Genomic DNA, 17,130 nt, shown 5'->3' on the forward strand with positions numbered 1-17,130 from the left:
TGTAACTAACACTGATCTATACAGTAGTGCACTAAAACTTTAGAACATCCTCATATTTCTGTAGGTTTGTATTTGACTGCATGTTGCACCATGTGCAATTCTGTTTTATTTTTACTTTTGAATTTAGCATAAAAAGAAAATAACACTCAATGTAAGGACGTTTCTTTAACTTAAAGCAATTTCATGTCCCAGGGATTGACTTCTCTTTTTCTTCTATGAAGTTTACGTAAAACGGAATTGGAAAACTTCATTTATTTTTGCTACTTTTCAAATCAGTCAAAAGTTTTGAAGAAAAAAAAAAACTCAAATTATTCAATATATAATGATTATACATAATTATATCAATATATAATTATACATAGTTATCTTTAAATATTAAAAAATGATATTATATTATATATATATATATATAAAAATAAAAAATATTCAGATAATTAAAATGCATTACATTCTTGTAGCAGAAGAGTTAATCATTGATAAGATAATTCAAAAAGTGGCTTTAGAATACAATGTATTGTTTACTACCATATTATTGATCATAAGTCAATCATTGGCACACAGTTCACAGCAATCCATTTCACAAGTGAATTTGTCAATCAGATCGAGATTTATTATGAGGGCTTGTTTAAGGACCCGTCAATGTACACCTGCGTCAGACATGCTTGTATAGCGTCTCGGGTGCGTTGCGTCATAAAAGTAAAATATTTAGGTCACTGTGTCAAGATAAATATAGTTTAATACTCAATCTTTAAACACATCTTGAGATCCCCAAGTTCGGATTTGCGCTCCATCAAGTGTTTTGAACGCAAGAACGTAACGCATGTCTGTGTTGTGTGTACTACAAGCTTGCATTTCTCAGGAATCTTCCTTATTACGGTCTGGGGGCATGAGATTAATGGCACAAATTTTTTTAACGCATTAATTTTGTCAAATTAAAATAACACTAAATTAACACATTAAATCGACAGCCCTAATTAATAATTATATATATATATATATATATATATATATATATATACATATACACACACACACACGTGTATGTATGTATGTGTGTGTGTGTATACACAAGTAAATGTGTGTATAATTCACCAGATAAGGTTTATTTATGAGGTTTCAAAATAAATGTCCGCTTATATTTTTGGCATAGAGGTAGACAAATTAATCGGTCTACCTTTATTAAGGTAGAAGAAAAAACACTGAATTGACAAAAAATTGTCAAGTAAACTGGACTGTTCCAAATTGGCTTCACACAAAGGAAAGAACACACTATAATACAACCCCAGCTATATTTAGGGCTGCAACTATCGATTATTATGATTAGAGTTTCATATGATCTCATGTTACGTTAAATGAGATCAAATTAGTAGACAACGAAAATGTTTGTAGACAATTTGTTTCATTGTTGAAATTGTCGATAACTTCGACTAATCGTTTTAGCCCTAGCCGCTTTCATCTAAAATGTTTCATGATTGTCATTTAGGAATTCACCAGGCAGGAATGTTAATGTGGGCACATTTTGTCACCAATAGATGTCTCGCTCGCATGCACACATTCCTTTCTGAAGAGAGACTGCAGTGTGTTCAGAGTCAGTTTGCTTTGGCTCGGAATTAAATTGACCGTCATCACCTTGGCAAACAATTCCTGGAATCCTGAATAAATTATTTATCTGAACAAGTTGCCTCCCCACTGCCTGTCTCTCCCTCCTCCATCTATCTAAGGCCACAGACTGAGATTCACTTAGTGAATCTGGCTTAGTGTGTGTGTGCACAAAGAACTGACCAAATACAGCCACACTGATGACAACACACACACACACACACACACACACACACACACACACACACACACAACACACTAGTTCTGCATTAATTCAGCAGCAAGTACATGAATAAAATTAAGACAGTATAAGACACATAGTGACAGCAGATCAGGAGTACTCTGAGACGCAGTAATTAATGGGAAATATTGACAAGCACAGCCATCCACTTCCTGTCTTTGCATAGCCAACCCTCCCCCTGCTGACCATTCATTCACCATCCTGCCCTTGGGGTCAAACGTACCACAGGATTAGTGCCGATTAGTGCTCCTTCTGTCAAGATCACACCGTTACAAACTCAAGCGTGTTTATACAAAACAGTTATTTAATAGTATTCTAAATCATGTGGATCCTCAAAGCTGATGAATGCCAAATCTGGCACTCAAATCCATTTTCCTCTCTTACTTTTCTAGCCAAAAGCACTACATGAAGGGCAGAGAGTTTGTGGGTGTGTGTTATCAGACTCCTGTCATCACTAACACCAGAGAGAGCAGGGAGTCCATGCTCCAATGAATAATTCATGCGTTCGAGTCCGCTCAGTCAGAGCTCTATTGATAAACAAAAAAGAGGCTCTGCAAAAAAAAAAAAAGCCAGTCGATTAACCTGTTTGCACAAGGCCCCCTGCACCTACCCTTCCCTCCCTTTTCATTTTCTCTCGAAGCTGGAGATAAGTGCCTTACAAACCTTTCAGAAAATGCAGTGCCTATGAGAGAGAGAGAGAGACATGTGGCCCAGACACACACTCGGAGTGGCTGATGGATCTTGCATGCTGTTCCAATTCACCACCCTCACACTGATACCATTAAACTTGTGAGGCCTCAGGGTGAGAAACATTAAGGGCCTCTTCAAACCGAGTCCTGCTCATATGACTATACATCATATCACTACTAATGACAGAGCGAGTGAGAGAAATAAAAGAGTGAAAAATGGGGGTGGAGGTGTTCACTGATTTCTCTTTTGAACAGAAGTAGTTCCTAAAATTCACATTAATACAAAACTAATCAATCAGTTGCAGTGCAAACATGTTGTGCAGGCTGAAAACAATTAGGAGAGCTTATGCTGCACACCATTCACACCAATTACTGAATAAAATTTTCTGCTAGAAGCAACTGACATAATGAGCTTTATCTGGCCTCCATCTCTCCCTTGCTTTACCTTTCATATTCAGTTATGTTACTTCCAGACACTGCATTAAATTTTTTTGGTCTTTTCACCACTTTTATTTGTAGGCAGAGAATAGAGATGACAGGAAATTAAGGGGAAAGGAGGGTGGAACGGCAAGCCAGATTCTAACTCGCTTGTCAGCATGTGCCCTAACTGGTAGGCTGCTTCTCTGGCAACTGCATTGAATTTAATCACACTTATTGTCACTACTCAAAATCTACACTTGCTTGTCTGTGAATGAATGTCCTCCCGCTCTTTGAGAGATGGAACACTAGTGAGGTGTTTCAATCCCATTTGTGACTTTAAAGAGTCAAAGGGAATGGATACTGCTCTGCAGCACACTTCCCAAAAGCTACCAATGGTCTGATAATGTCTTCAAAATTCCCTCAGACATCACGTACAATATAATTAAACACTAAAACTCAAGTGCATCCAGCACAGAATGCATAAAGAAATGTATATGGTGTCTGTGCACATATAGATCACATACCTGCTTATGCATTTCAATGTTCAGCCCATAGGACATCTCATAGTACTGCAAGAGAAAATAAAAGATGTATTTAGGACACAAATAGTAGTGTAATGTTACTGGCTGATGTAGACCACCACATGCCTCAATACATCATGCACCTAATTTATTTCCTCATTGAACTTCCCAGAATTTATCAGACCACCGAAAGAAAAAAAGTACAAAAAGCTAGCACTCAGAAAATGGCCTGATTATAGGGCAGCACAATGTATATGAATCTCTCTGGCAACATTTACTCAGCCTATTACCATTCATGAAAGCACAGTAATTTTCTATACCCAAAGTAGCCAAATAGACTATGTCCAGCCCAACAACTACTGCAAACATCAATGAGACAATATTTTTTCTCAGAGCCTGTCTGTATTTCGTTTAGTTTATCTGTCTTTACTATTCGGCATTCCTCAGAAAAATAATATTTAACAAAGGTACCAGCACGTCGAGTAACTACCTACTGCATGTTCAAATAAGATAAGAGTGGAGCGCTGTGTTAACCCTTGTGTGACATTCAGGACATTTTTGCCTTTTTCATTTTTTTTTATCATTTTGGCTGTGTTAATGCCAACGGCATAAATTTTGCCAAAGGAGTGTAATTTTTGAGGAATTTTGACATTTCAACCTCAGTTCCTATAACACATATATGATACACTGTGTACACAAAATAGTTACACTCAGGACCTTAAGTTGTCCCCACTGAAACTGCAATATTTGATCCCAGAGCCATTAAAGCATATTACGCGGGTAGCATATTATTGTGTGGGTGTGTTGGTATTGATAGTGTGTTTATTGAATGTGTGTATTGAGAAACGTGCATGTGTGTAAAAAAAAAAAAAACAACATTTAAAAAAAGTGGCATTATGTAAACAAAATGCCATTTAATTGGTTAAAAACCTTGGTAATTAATAACTACCAAAAATTTGGTAGTTATGATCAGGACTGATGTTGTTTAAAAAATAAAAGTCAGTGAAAGCGGAAAATAAAAATTTATGGCAGTTTTTAGACTAGGACATTTTTCCTCTAAGGTCCAGTGTGTGAGGTTTTCTTTTTTTATCTGACACTGCACAAAAAATAATGCATCAAAATCAATAATGTTGCTAATGTTTGACAAATCCCAGACTGTGATAATCTCCCCCCCCCCCCAAAAAAAACCTTAATTTTCCTTTTTCTCATTAAAAACAACAGCGGCATTATATAAACCACCTGGAATTTAAAGGTTTAAAATCCTGAAAATGAATAAATATTTGGTAGTTATGATCAGGACTGCTGTTGGTTAAAAAACTAATTGAAAGTGCTAAATATTATTAGTATATAATATTATTATGGCAGTTTTTTGACACTGACATTGTTGTCCTCCAAGGACACTGTTCAACTTGTGCACTATTACATCATATCCTGATGGAATTCAGTTTCCACTCACTGGACTTCTAATAACTACCGTTCTGCCACACTAATATTAGAGAAATGCATGAATTGCACACAAGAGTCAATATTGAGTGAGACTGCAATCAGCCTGAAGGTTGATAATGTTTCATCTGTGTCAGACCCAATGTACGTAATCCAAGACAAAAACTGAGGGGGCTTTCACACTGGCAGTTTCGAAATAGAGCAGTGTTCACATAAAAAAAATTGGTAATATGAAAGCTGTTTTGCATACTGTTGCACCAAACCAGAGACTACCAGTAGAAGGTGGTCTGAGCTTGATTGCAAAAGAACTGTTTCTCGCATGAGTGATAAAGCAACCTGTACTCGGGACCACACTTGTTCAGGAAGTAAAATAGAACTTGCGCATATAACTTTTGCCATTTTAAGTATGACAACATCATCAGTTGCACAAAATCGACACATGTGCACCATGTGTGGCAGGGACCATTTGCAAGCATCAGATATAGTCACCTTCTCCTGAACATTTACAGTGGGTACGGAAAGTATTCAGACCCCCTTAAATTTTTCACTCTGTTATATTGCAGCCATTTGCTAAAATCATTTAAGTTCGTTTTTTTTCCTCATTATTGTACACACATCACCCCATATTGACAGAAAAACACTGAATTGTTGACATTTTTGCACATTTATTAAAAAAGAAAAACTGAAATATCACATGGTCCTAAGTATTCAGACCCTTTGTTCAGTATTTAGTAGAAGCACCCTTTTGATCTAATACAGCCATGAGTCTTTTTGGGAAAGATGCAACAAGTTTTTCACATCTGGATTTGGGTATCCTCTCCAGTTTTGTCAGGTTGGATGGTAAACATTGGTGGACAGCCATTTTCAGGTCTCTCCAGAGATGCTCAATTGGGTTTAAGTCTGGGCTCTGGCTGGGCCATTCAAGAACAGTCACAGAGTTGTTGTGAAGCCACTCCTTCGTTATTTTAGCGGTGTGCTTAGGGTCATTGTCTTGTTGGAAGGTGAACCTTCGGCCCAGTCTGAGGTCCAGAGCACTCTGGAGAAGGTTTTCGTCCAGGATATCCCTGTACGTAGCCGCATTCATCTTTTCCTCGATTGCAACCAGTCGTCCTGTCCCTGCAGCTGAAAAACACCCCCACAGCATGATGCTGCCACCACCATGCTTCACTGTTGAGACTGTATTGGACAGGTGATGAGCAGTGCCTGGTTTTCTCCACACATACCGCTTAGAATTAAGGCCAAAAAGTTCTATCTTTGATTCATCAGACCAGAGAATCTTATTTATCACCATCTTGAGTCCTTCGGGTGTTTTTTAGCAAACTCCATGCAGGCTTTCATGTGTCTTGCACTGAGGAGAGGCTTCCGTCGGGCCACTCTGCCATAAAGCCCCGACTGGTGGATGGCTGCAGTGATGGTTGACTTACTACAACTTTCTCCCATCTCCCAACTGCATCTCTGGAGCTCAGCCACAGTGATCTTTGGGTTCTTCTTCACCTCTCTCACCAAGGCTCTTCTCCCCCGATAGCTCAGTTTGGCCAGACGGCCAGCTCTAGGAAGGGTTCTGGTCATCCCAAACGTCTTCCATTTAAGGATTATGGAGGCCACTGTGCTCTTATGAACCTTAAGGGCAGCAGAAATGTTTTTGTAACCTTGGCCAGATCTGTGCCTTGCCACAATTCTGTCTCTGAGCTCTTCAGGCAGTTCCTTTGACCTCATGATTCTCATTTGCTCTAACATGCACTGTAAGGTCTTATATAGACAGGTGTGTGGCTTTCCTAATCAAGTCCAATCAGTATAATCAAACACAGCTGGACTCAATTGAAGGTGTAGAACCATCTCAAGGATGATCAGAAGAAATGGACAGCACCTGAGTTAAATATATGAGTGTCACAGCAAAGGGTCTGAATACTTAGGACCATGTGATATTTCAGTTTTTCTTTTTTAATAAATGTGCAAAAATGTCAACAATTCTGTGTTTTTCTGTCAATATGGGGTGCTGTGTGTACAACAATGAGGAAAAAAAATGAACTTAAATGATTTTAGCAAATGGCTGCAATATAACAAAGAGTGAAAAATTTAAGGGGGTCTGAATACTTTCCGTACCCACTGTATATTTGCTGAATTATGGCATGCAACGTAGAGAGGCTCAAGTGTCGTTCCCTCTATTAGGGCTGAAACGATTAGTCAATGTTGTCGACAATAAAGAATTGACGAATTTTTTTTGTTGTCGAACAGTTGTTTGGTGTCATTTAACGTAACACGAGAACACACTAAACTATAATGATGACACTCGTGAGCAACACTACAGTTCGTGCCTGACTGAAGAGATGAAGAATTACATCGATCACAGTCCAGATGCACTCTAAACTTCGCAAACATCTCAGGTGATGTAGATCACAAATTATGAGGGAATTATAATGCAAAAATACCAAATAAGTAAATACAGAAGCACTCTCATTGTGGAATAATTGAAGCTGGAGCTGCCGCTCCGCTGAAGCAAAACTTGCCTGTCGAGCATCTTTAAAGGAAACACCCCAATGTTACATCTTAAATGCATTTATATTTATTCCGTTATAGCTTTATTAAATAAAAAGGAAGCAGATAATGTAAATAACTACAAACTCTGAAACTGGCATTTTTCCGTGCGGTCAGCGGCTCTTCTATGAGTTGCGCGAATGTCCCGATCTGAGGAGGAGAGACTGAAACTGCATCCGGCTGAAACACACTCTGTCGTGGGGATGCTCGTCCCTCTCATGGGCGCACGCTTAATGCAGCTAGATTATAATGTGTTGGCTCGCGACTTATTGAATAATAAAATATGTCACTGTGCATTTCTTATGAAGTAAATTGGCAACATGCAGCTTTATTAATACGAGTTTTTTTGTGAGTTAACGATGTATTGAAGTGAACAGAAAGGTGAGAGAGGAAGTCTTTGCCCCATTATACACTGCAGCAAAATATGCTTTTGTTTTGGCTTATTTTCCAATATAAATATCTAAAATGCCTTTAAAACAATTAATGTAAATGAAGTTTAGCAGCTGTAAAAACAACTTATGTTACAAATATTTTTAAATGTCTAAAAATCCTTTAAAAGAAGCATTCACCTGAGAAGCAGCATATAAGATATTTAGACTTGCTTTTAGAGAATAGATCTTGAATATAAGTATATTTTGTCTTTACTGCACTCACAGAATTATGAACAAGTGAAAAATACACTTGTATACAAAATGCACTTAGTGTATATTTAAGAAACATTCTCTTAAAGCAAGTCTAAATATCTTATATGTTGCTTCAAGTAAATGTATCTTGTTTTAAGTATTTTGACAATTTTAAATGGAAAAGACAAAAACACTTGATAACAATAGGATTTTTTGCAGTGAATTTCTTTACTAAATTACACTTAATAAAAAGTATTCTTTCCCCCTTTAATTAAGTGAATGTCATTTAGAGGTATTTTTAAAAGATTATTTTGTCCTCTTTATTGTTAGTAAGCACGTTTAATACAACCTTTTAAGTCAGGCACAAGTTGAATAATCGGTTAAGAGCTAATGATTAATCGTTGCAATAATCGTAGAATAGTCGTTCTAATAATAGTTAGATTAATCGATTATCAAAAGAAACACTTGCAGCCCTACCCTCTAGTGTACATAATGACACCAAATTAATAAAAAAAAAAAACATACAAATATAGTGAGTGCACATTTGTGATGATGGAAAAGCACTGGGGATAAGGGCAGGTCTTTGATGGGACTCATTATAGACCTGCAACTTTAAACCGAGGTTAAACTCTGTCAGGGCATGCAGGACTGTCATTCTCTCACTTAAATCAAGAGACATTCAGCACCTCGGGTCAGTGAGTATTATTAACAACCAGTAACACCCTGCCCAAAAAAACCCTCAAGGCATTTCACAACAAATAAAAACACCTACACACTTCAAACCTCGACAACGATCCTTCGGTACAATCAATGAAAACACCATCAAGAAATAAACAGGGTGAGTGGACACAAAACATTAGCTCCAATAACTGGCTGGTGACCAAATCAATGTTTTCAGAGAACATAAAAGCACAACAGATAGGAGATCTCTGATTTAATAAAAAAAAACATTTTACTCCTCTTACCATGACATAGTGTCGCTGCATCTCAGTCTTCTCATTGGCCAGTTTGTCATACTCCACTTTGAGACTGAAAGGGGATAGGGAAAGTGTCAGATCCAGAATGCTTTCTCAGCCATCTCAGGTGAAAAATTGCAATACATAAAAAGCTTGTTTGGTTGTTAAGTAAAAATAATTTCAATATAACTGGCATGCAACACAACCAGGGTTTGAAATTAACAGCCATTAACCCGCCAAATGTGGGTATTTCATGCAGTGGCAAAAACTAGGTATGCACCGATTTATGGGTTGCTTGTAGGCCAATTATTGACCAAATTAAAACCATCGGCATATCAATTATAAGCATGAAAACGCTGATATGAAAAACTGATTTAATTACTTCGTAAAACAATTTGTAAAAACTGAACTTAAATGCACATTCCAGAATTAATAAGACACAATATGTAGAAGGTTTGGCACTCCTAAGAACATGAAATATTACATTTTTATCCTGTTTTGTTCTCACGTTTATGCGGGATAAACGCCATAAACGGACGTGACAGTTGTGAAAGCACCACTTACCTACAGGGTAACTAACGTACATGAGGGAAACCAACCAATATGCATTAACACAAGCAGACTTTGACTTCATGACAGTGTGTCCTGTCATTTGATCAACAGAACCAATTCATGTTCAATGGAAATAATTTCTTGTTAGAACAGTGAAAGCTTTTGTACCTCTTTGTACATTTTTAAAGGATAATTCTGAAGTATATAGTGATCTGATGACAAAATATTATAAGTGGCAAAATATCAGTATGGGCCAAACCTTTTAATATCGGTGAATCCCTAGTGAATACTTATATGTACTGTGTGTGTGTGTGTGTGTGTGTGTATATATTTTACATTATATCAAAGAGGCTGGCAAAATTGGGCATTCACAAGCCATTGTGTCTGGTGGGCAAAAAAGTTAATTTCATACCCTGAACACAACCCACGGTGACCAATTCCTTTCATATGTTAAACAGGTGTTTAATGCATGATTCACACACATCAATATGGGTAAATAACAACCGTATTTACCTGTGGTACTGAGCTTGAAGGAATTGAAATTCATCTTTGATCCGGTCACAAGATTCTGCTACGGTGAATTTGAAGCCTGGCTGACCAGGCTGGTGAGGTGCCTGAAAAAAAGAATATCAAGTCACTTATGTTAACTACAGTCGAGCCAAATAATGAAGCTCACATTACATTTTTATCCAATATACTACTACAGCAAACGGTGTCATTTGTTTAAATCTGTCGATGTACATGTGCCTTTCAACCAGAATTGCAAAAACAGCCTCCAACCTTCCCTATATTACAACAGTCTAGCATCTTTTACAACAGTCTATGGGTCTCAGGTTTTACTCTCACTATGTTTTTAAAAAGTCATGGGTATAACCGCTGCTGTCAATAACACTTTTCATGCTTCCTAAATTTCAGGGAAATTATATTTCATCAGGGTTCAGTTGTGGTTTGACAGAAGTGCCCAGGCGTTCCCTCGAGCTCTGCCTGTCGGTGGTTTTGGTAGTCTAGTGGGAACAGCCTCCATCACTCAGCAGCGGTCGGCGTGACCCAGACGGGTCACTGCGTCTATAACAGCCCCGGAGAAAAACTGGAAGCTTATCCAACCACCCCACCCCCTTTATCTGCCCTCTCAAACGATCAATGCGCTCCTGTTATACGTGTGTGTTTTTACATACAAAACAAATGGAGCTTTAGTTCTGGCAGTGAAACATGTATAAAGGACACTGCGCGGAAGGAACATCACACTACACAATAGTGCACACGAGTACAGATCACGAGCTCAACAGTCGACCAGGTAATGAGCCCACGAGGAGTTGGATACGGTGTTATTTGGACTATGTTACTCACCGGATGCCGGCCCTGCGGATACATCCTGAATGTATCCCTTCTAAGGTGATGATCCAGGAGACGTAGTGCACTTCAGTAATCAGAGTAGAAGAGCGAGAGCCCGTCCGTCCACGCCGATTCAACCCCCTTTATACTTCACAGCACCGAGTAGCAAGACAAATACACTGCGCGTTGGCTCATTATCTCCAATAAGAATCAGGCTTTTATCTGCGCGTGTGTCGTAAACACGGAATAGTTGTGTAGAGTCAGTCAAACACACATTTGCTTCTTTTCGCAGCGACTAACAAGCTTCTCGTGAGTCTTCTCGCATTAACACGATTACCTGACTGCAGTTCATTTGAATTTAACCCGACAAGATTACAGAACCATGTAGGAAAATATCAATTTAGTGTATTTTCCTAATACATTGATCAACGATAATGTACTTATTCCGTTTGAACCATATATCCACTAGATTCTCGAAGAAAACACGGTGAGCGCAATCTTCTCAGATATAAAACAGGAACAGAGAAGACGCACAGAGTGCTCAATAGCTAAATAAAACAGTCCTGATTACAAAGTTATCTTCAGCGTTACCCTTTGTCTCCATAAACCCCCTTTCCGCGAATGTAAATACAGCGAAAAATCCTCGCACGGAAGAATCGTCTAAGTCCTCCACTCGTGACCTTACACAGGCGCTGGTTGGGATCGGTGTCTGTCTGGGCTGCGTACAATCCCAACCGTTGAAAAGCAGCGCCTACAATCACTCCGAGAATGTTTTTCCCATTTAATAGCCAAAGTCCCGTTTGTTGGTTAAATCTCCCAATTCCTTTTCGTTTGTTTAAAAAAAAAATTGGGCTCGTACGTGCCAGCAGCTCAGTCGCTTTTGCCCAGTTTCTCCAACACTCGCACTGTACCACACACAGACTGCCCACTGACACGCGGGCTCAACTACCGCGAGAACGATCAAACGCAGCCAATCAAATCTCGACAGGGAGTTTACTTCAACGGACCAATCAAACCTGTGATCCCACGTGGGGCTCGTCTTTTGCAGCGCGCGCTGATTGGACAATAAAAAAATCTGATATCATGTTCGCCATTTTGACTCTAAATAGGTTTCTTTCCCCAAGAGTCTAGACAAACTACATGAGCGACGAATGTTCGAAGTCAAGCCACCAACTGAAATCTCAAGATATATGTCATATCTTAAGATGTTGTATCTTATTAATATATATACATATTACAGGCAAACCAATTCATTGATTTGACGTGGTAAGAACATGTCAGATTGAAAACGGCCAATGTTATTACTTTTAAAAAGTTATTTAATATCAAGAGAACATTGTTTCACTGTCGTTTTTCTTTAGAAATTCGCCTCTGGTTTAGAAATGAGGAAAAGAACATAACTGATTTGAGCCTACACAATATATCCCTAAAGATATTCAGTTGTGTCCCCTCCAAGGAAGCCCAACGTGGCACAAAAGAGAGCACCCTCACTGCCGACGTATAGTTATGCTACCGATTTTGAATGTAACTCAAATTAACAGCATAATCTGTGAAATCAGCCCTCATTATTTGATTCACGCTGTCTGCTCAGCAACACCCTCCATGCCCACGTCTACTGCGCCCGAAAGAAAAAGAAAAAAACAACCTATCATGTGTTGCTCAGACCCACGTGGGGTACAGCGCTCCTCTCTAGGCCCTCTGACCAATCAGAGCACTGGCGTCCTTCTGGTTGGTTTAGAACAACACGGGTTGTCAATTCTAGACCTAAACTGTCAATCAAGCCCACGAGGGGCAGAGCGCTGACAAACGCCTGTGCCTCTCAGCCTCCCGCCTGCGAATAGTGCTTGGAATGGCTGCTTAATTAGCTTCGAATGGCTTTTCCTTCCAGCTCAAACAATCTGTCACTACCATGTGGTAAAAAGAGCCCTGCGTAAAACAAAAGAGGGAAAAGCTAGTAGGGGCTAAATATCAGTTTGATTTTTTTTCTGCGTATGCAAGTCGCATTACCACAAAACAAAAAGGCTGGTTCATCGTAGCCAACTGTTTCTGGCTTTATTTGTTTTCACCAAATAGCACTGTAATCTGATATACTTAATTCTTTTATGTGCTTATGTTTTATGGTTTCCAAAAAATTCTCAAAAAGTTTCAATTGGAAGAGGGGCACCTGACCATGTACATGACCTGATAAATTGGAGCAGTCACTATACCTTTGACTAATTGGACAGTTTTCAGATGTTTGTGCTCCAAAGGACTTCAGGGTCATTTCACTACAAAGATCTGGGGAAAAGCCAACCATTGTTCGATTGCATTATAACTTTCAACCATCCCATTCGGGATGGGTTATTGGCTAGAACAAAGGTCTGGCGTGGATCCAAGGATGCGGTGTAGACCAGTCACACAGCAGTCATAATGAGACCCATTTAAGTGAAATACATCATCATTTTGGTAGTGCCTAAATGTAACATAAAAGGGACAGTTCACCCCAAAGTCAAAATTCTCTCATCATTTACTCTCATGCCATCATGCCATAGCCATCCCAGATGTGTATGACTTTCTTCTTCAGAACACAAACTGAGATTATTATAAGAACATTTCAGCTCTTTAGGTCCATACAAGTGAATGGTGACCAAAACTTTGAAGCTCCAAAAAATACATAAAGGCAGCATAAAAGTAATTCATACAACTCCAGTGGTTTAATCCATAAAGTGCTATGATAATGTGGGTGAGAACAGATCAAAATGTGAGTCCTTTTTTTTGTATAAACCTCTACTTTCACTTACATTCTTTCACCATTTGTAAGTAAAAGTGGAGATCTAAGGGTTGAAATAATTATCTGTTTCTCACCCAAAATGATTGGATCAATTCTGAAGTTGTATCAAACTACTGGTGTCTTATTGATTTTTATTTTTGTATTTTTTTAATCATTTTTGTGGCCTTTATGTGATTTTTGGAGCTTGAAAGTTCTGATCACCATTAACTTGCAGTGTATGGACCTACAGAGCTGAAATATTCTTCTAAAAATCTTTGGGTTCTGCAGAAGAAACACATTTTTGGGTGAACTATACCTACAAAAACAAAAGCTAATTTGGGTTAATGCAGACACTGGCCTATGAATACTAAGATGTGTGCAAGCTACCTGTGTACTGTTGGTATGTGCAAACTCAGAGATAAATAAAGATAAGTGATTTCCTGCTTTCTCAGTGACCCATCATGCTCTTTACAAAACATGTTGTTTGATACCACAAAAAGAAAACAGTACTGTGTGTACAGGTATGTGTGAGTCAATGAGTTCTCAACCTACAGACACAGGCTAACACAGTCCTGTCAAGTCTATTTTGACGAACATAGTAACAGCTGAAGGTGACAGACTGCACCCCACCCCAATTTTGAATTATTGCCTGAGCTATAAAACCACAAGTATCTGCAACAGGCTTTTTTTCAGTACAAATTTATTTGTTGATACATAACCATTGCTAGAGGATCTAAGCAATTTTGGAGAGGAAATGTACAGTCATTTCATATCCAAGTGCCTGTTTATTCACACCTCTGTTCTGACAAACACGCTTGCTGTAAATTTACATGTTAATGTGGCTCCAAATGATAGCTGGCAGGATTATCTTCACATGTGAGAAATGCTCCTTTCACAGTCTCTGCCTATTTTATTCCTCTAAGCATCCCTCTCCCCATCTCTCTTCTTTGCTTGATTTCCCCGGTAGTGGAGCAGAAAACTAGGTCCGACTCTGCATGGCATGCCTGCATTGTGGGGTGCCTCTGTCTCAGGATTATTGACATACTTTCATACGTGGGCTTGAGGCTTGAAAAGAGAGACATTCCTGCTTACAAAAGCTTCAGCGTGCGGTGCTAGGCTGAATGAGCCGTAGTGTATCGGAGCGATTTGTCAGGCTTTAATCAATGCAAACAGGAAGAAAGGCCTTATCAAAAGAGACAAATGCAGACATGAGCACTGTCGCCAAATGAAAACAAGAGTAAGAAAGATGGAGGCTTTGGCAGTTGGCCCTGGACTGTTGTATGTGGAGTGTCTGTGAGAGAGTGAGATAGAGAGAAATTGAGCCAATGAGTACTTCTAATCCTCTTATAGTAACAAGCCAAATTTTCAGAACAGGAGCCATGGCATGACATCACTAACTCACTCAGAGATAGCATATATTAGATGCTGTTGTGCAAATAAATGGACTCTGTGCGTTTGGATCTGTGACCGTAATCCAGCACTGTGATTTGGAAGCCGCCAGAGATGATGGGAAAATAAAAAGCCTCTCTTTAGGGATTCTCCTTCCAATCCAATCTGCATCTGTACTGATGGATTCACTATAATCTCAGCATAAAGAATAAAATAATTCCACACAGAAACCTGTGATACAAAGCCTGTTGAAAACTCAGCTGGCTGTCACAGCGTGTATGTGCGTGTGTGTTTATAAGCCTGTTCTGTGCACAGCTACCTATCATACTGTGTTCGTGTGGAGGGGGTGTTAGTTGTTCATAAACCTGTTTGGAACACAGCTACCTATCAAAGATATTTGATAAGCTCCGGTGGTAAGCAACAGGGAAAATGGATATACACTCAGAAAAACTTGTTTTAATTGTGGACAGTGGTTCCACATGTGTGAAATAAGTTCTCTTAACTTAAAATTGATATGTAATCCAGTAGTGTATTCAAGGCATACTAAAAATGTATTGTTGTTGTTTTTTTGTTTTTTTGCAGGTATATATGAACTGTATCCAGCGCTGTTTGCTCTCTCTGTTCTTAAATATCATGATGCTGCTGAATGAGTGAGAAACCGCTCCAAATTATCCCATTAGAGAGCAGTCCGAATGAACTAAATGGATGAATCACAAATCGATTCAGAAAGTTTTGCAACCCTGTTTAGCCAAGTCACTGAAAAGAATCGACTCAAAATAATTATTCATTGCAAATCGGGCATCGCTGGTTCTTTAAACAGACAACATCAGTACGGGACACGCATAATTTCTGCTTAAATATTCTCAGAAAGAAATGTTTAGGTCAGTCAGAGCTCTCAAGGTGTGCACTGTGCGTAGGGCCGTACAGCAGCAGGCGCCACTTATCTAGGGGACAGGCTATGCAGGGATACGCCGTATGCCCATCTTTCAAAGGATTTTAAGTATGCCCACCTAAAATTAGTTATGATAGCCTACGTATGGCCACCAAAACAGTGAGGAGGCTTTTGAACCATAACTTTCAATTACAATGAGGTGATGCCGCAGCACCGTTGAGTAAATTGTGATTATTATTATTTTGTACAGATATTCTCTTCACAGAGCAACTGGAGGTGCAACTGCAACTGAAGGCACAGGCGAAATAAGAAAGCTAGATTTTGCTGAGCTACCAATAATTTCTTGCATCTACAGTAGAGGTCTGCAACCGAACTGGGCCTAACGGGACCTGAGAACCTGACGGGTTTCGGGCCGGGTTCAGGTCCATTTTTGAAGTAGGACTTCAGGTTCAGGTTTGTATGAATTAAAAAATAAACAGGCTTACTGAACTTATTTTGCACTCTCATTCACCGACACCCGCGAACGGACAAGTTAGGGGCCGTTCACACTGAACGTGTTTTTGCACGCATCTGTTTTCCCATTGTTTTCTATGTAAACACATGCTGGATGAATAGTATGTATTTCACATTTGCACTGCGTCTCGCTTTTTCTTCACTGTCTCGTGCAGGACAGGCATGTTTTAAACACCATGTCAAATTAAAAAGAACTTCAAATCGTCAAAAATGCATGTTGCGACACCTGTGCTCTTATTCATTGTCACCATAATTATTTTGCACTGTAAATTTACATTGCAGTTAAAAATGAAAATATGAATAAAAACATATGCTATTCACCTTTGGGAAAATACTTAGTGTCACTACACCTGTGCTAGGTTTTTATGCTATTCGCAGAAGACGAGTTGTCCCATAAATGTACCAAATGTCTTTTACTGCTGTCAGTGGTGCATTTTTTCCCCTCGAGACATCAAATCATCTTAATTTATATTTCCTAATATGAAAGCTATTTCACTATACACCGAAAATAAAAATGTTGGACACAAATAAAACAAATTGCCTGATCATTAACTCTTTTGACTACTGTATTCATCTATATCCTTGATAAAATCACAGTATGCCCACCTCTTCAGTCACTACACCACTGATGTTTGTGTTTAAAGAACCTAGTTAAATTGGGCAAACCCAATAACAT

The 17,130-nt window shown here is 38.9% G+C and overlaps 1 protein-coding gene across 6 annotated transcripts in view; it reads right to left on the reverse strand.

Annotated features, from left to right (window-relative positions):
• Positions 1–11,935, reverse strand: part of tle3b (TLE family member 3, transcriptional corepressor b) — a 40,770-nt gene extending 28,835 nt beyond the window's left edge. For 2 of the 6 annotated variants that reach the window (XM_052139014.1, XM_052139006.1), the window contains exons 1-4: positions 10,927–11,934; positions 10,093–10,193; positions 9,037–9,100; positions 3,474–3,518 (exon numbers count right to left, since the gene is read on the reverse strand). In XM_052139014.1, the coding sequence (XP_051994974.1) occupies positions 3,474–3,518; positions 9,037–9,100; positions 10,093–10,193; positions 10,927–10,950 (234 nt within the window). In that variant the 5' untranslated portion in view covers positions 10,951–11,934. Of the gene's footprint in view, positions 1–3,473; positions 3,519–9,036; positions 9,101–10,092; positions 10,194–10,926 lie in introns of all 6 variants that reach the window. The other 4 variants (XM_052139022.1, XM_052138990.1, XM_052138982.1 and 1 more) reach the window with 3 other exon arrangements.
• Between the last annotated feature and the right edge of the window lie 5,195 nt (positions 11,936–17,130).

The sequence above is a fragment of the Xyrauchen texanus genome, chromosome 2 (genome assembly GCF_025860055.1).
Source record: "Xyrauchen texanus isolate HMW12.3.18 chromosome 2, RBS_HiC_50CHRs, whole genome shotgun sequence".
In the NCBI taxonomy this organism is placed as follows: Eukaryota; Metazoa; Chordata; class Actinopteri; order Cypriniformes; family Catostomidae; genus Xyrauchen; species Xyrauchen texanus.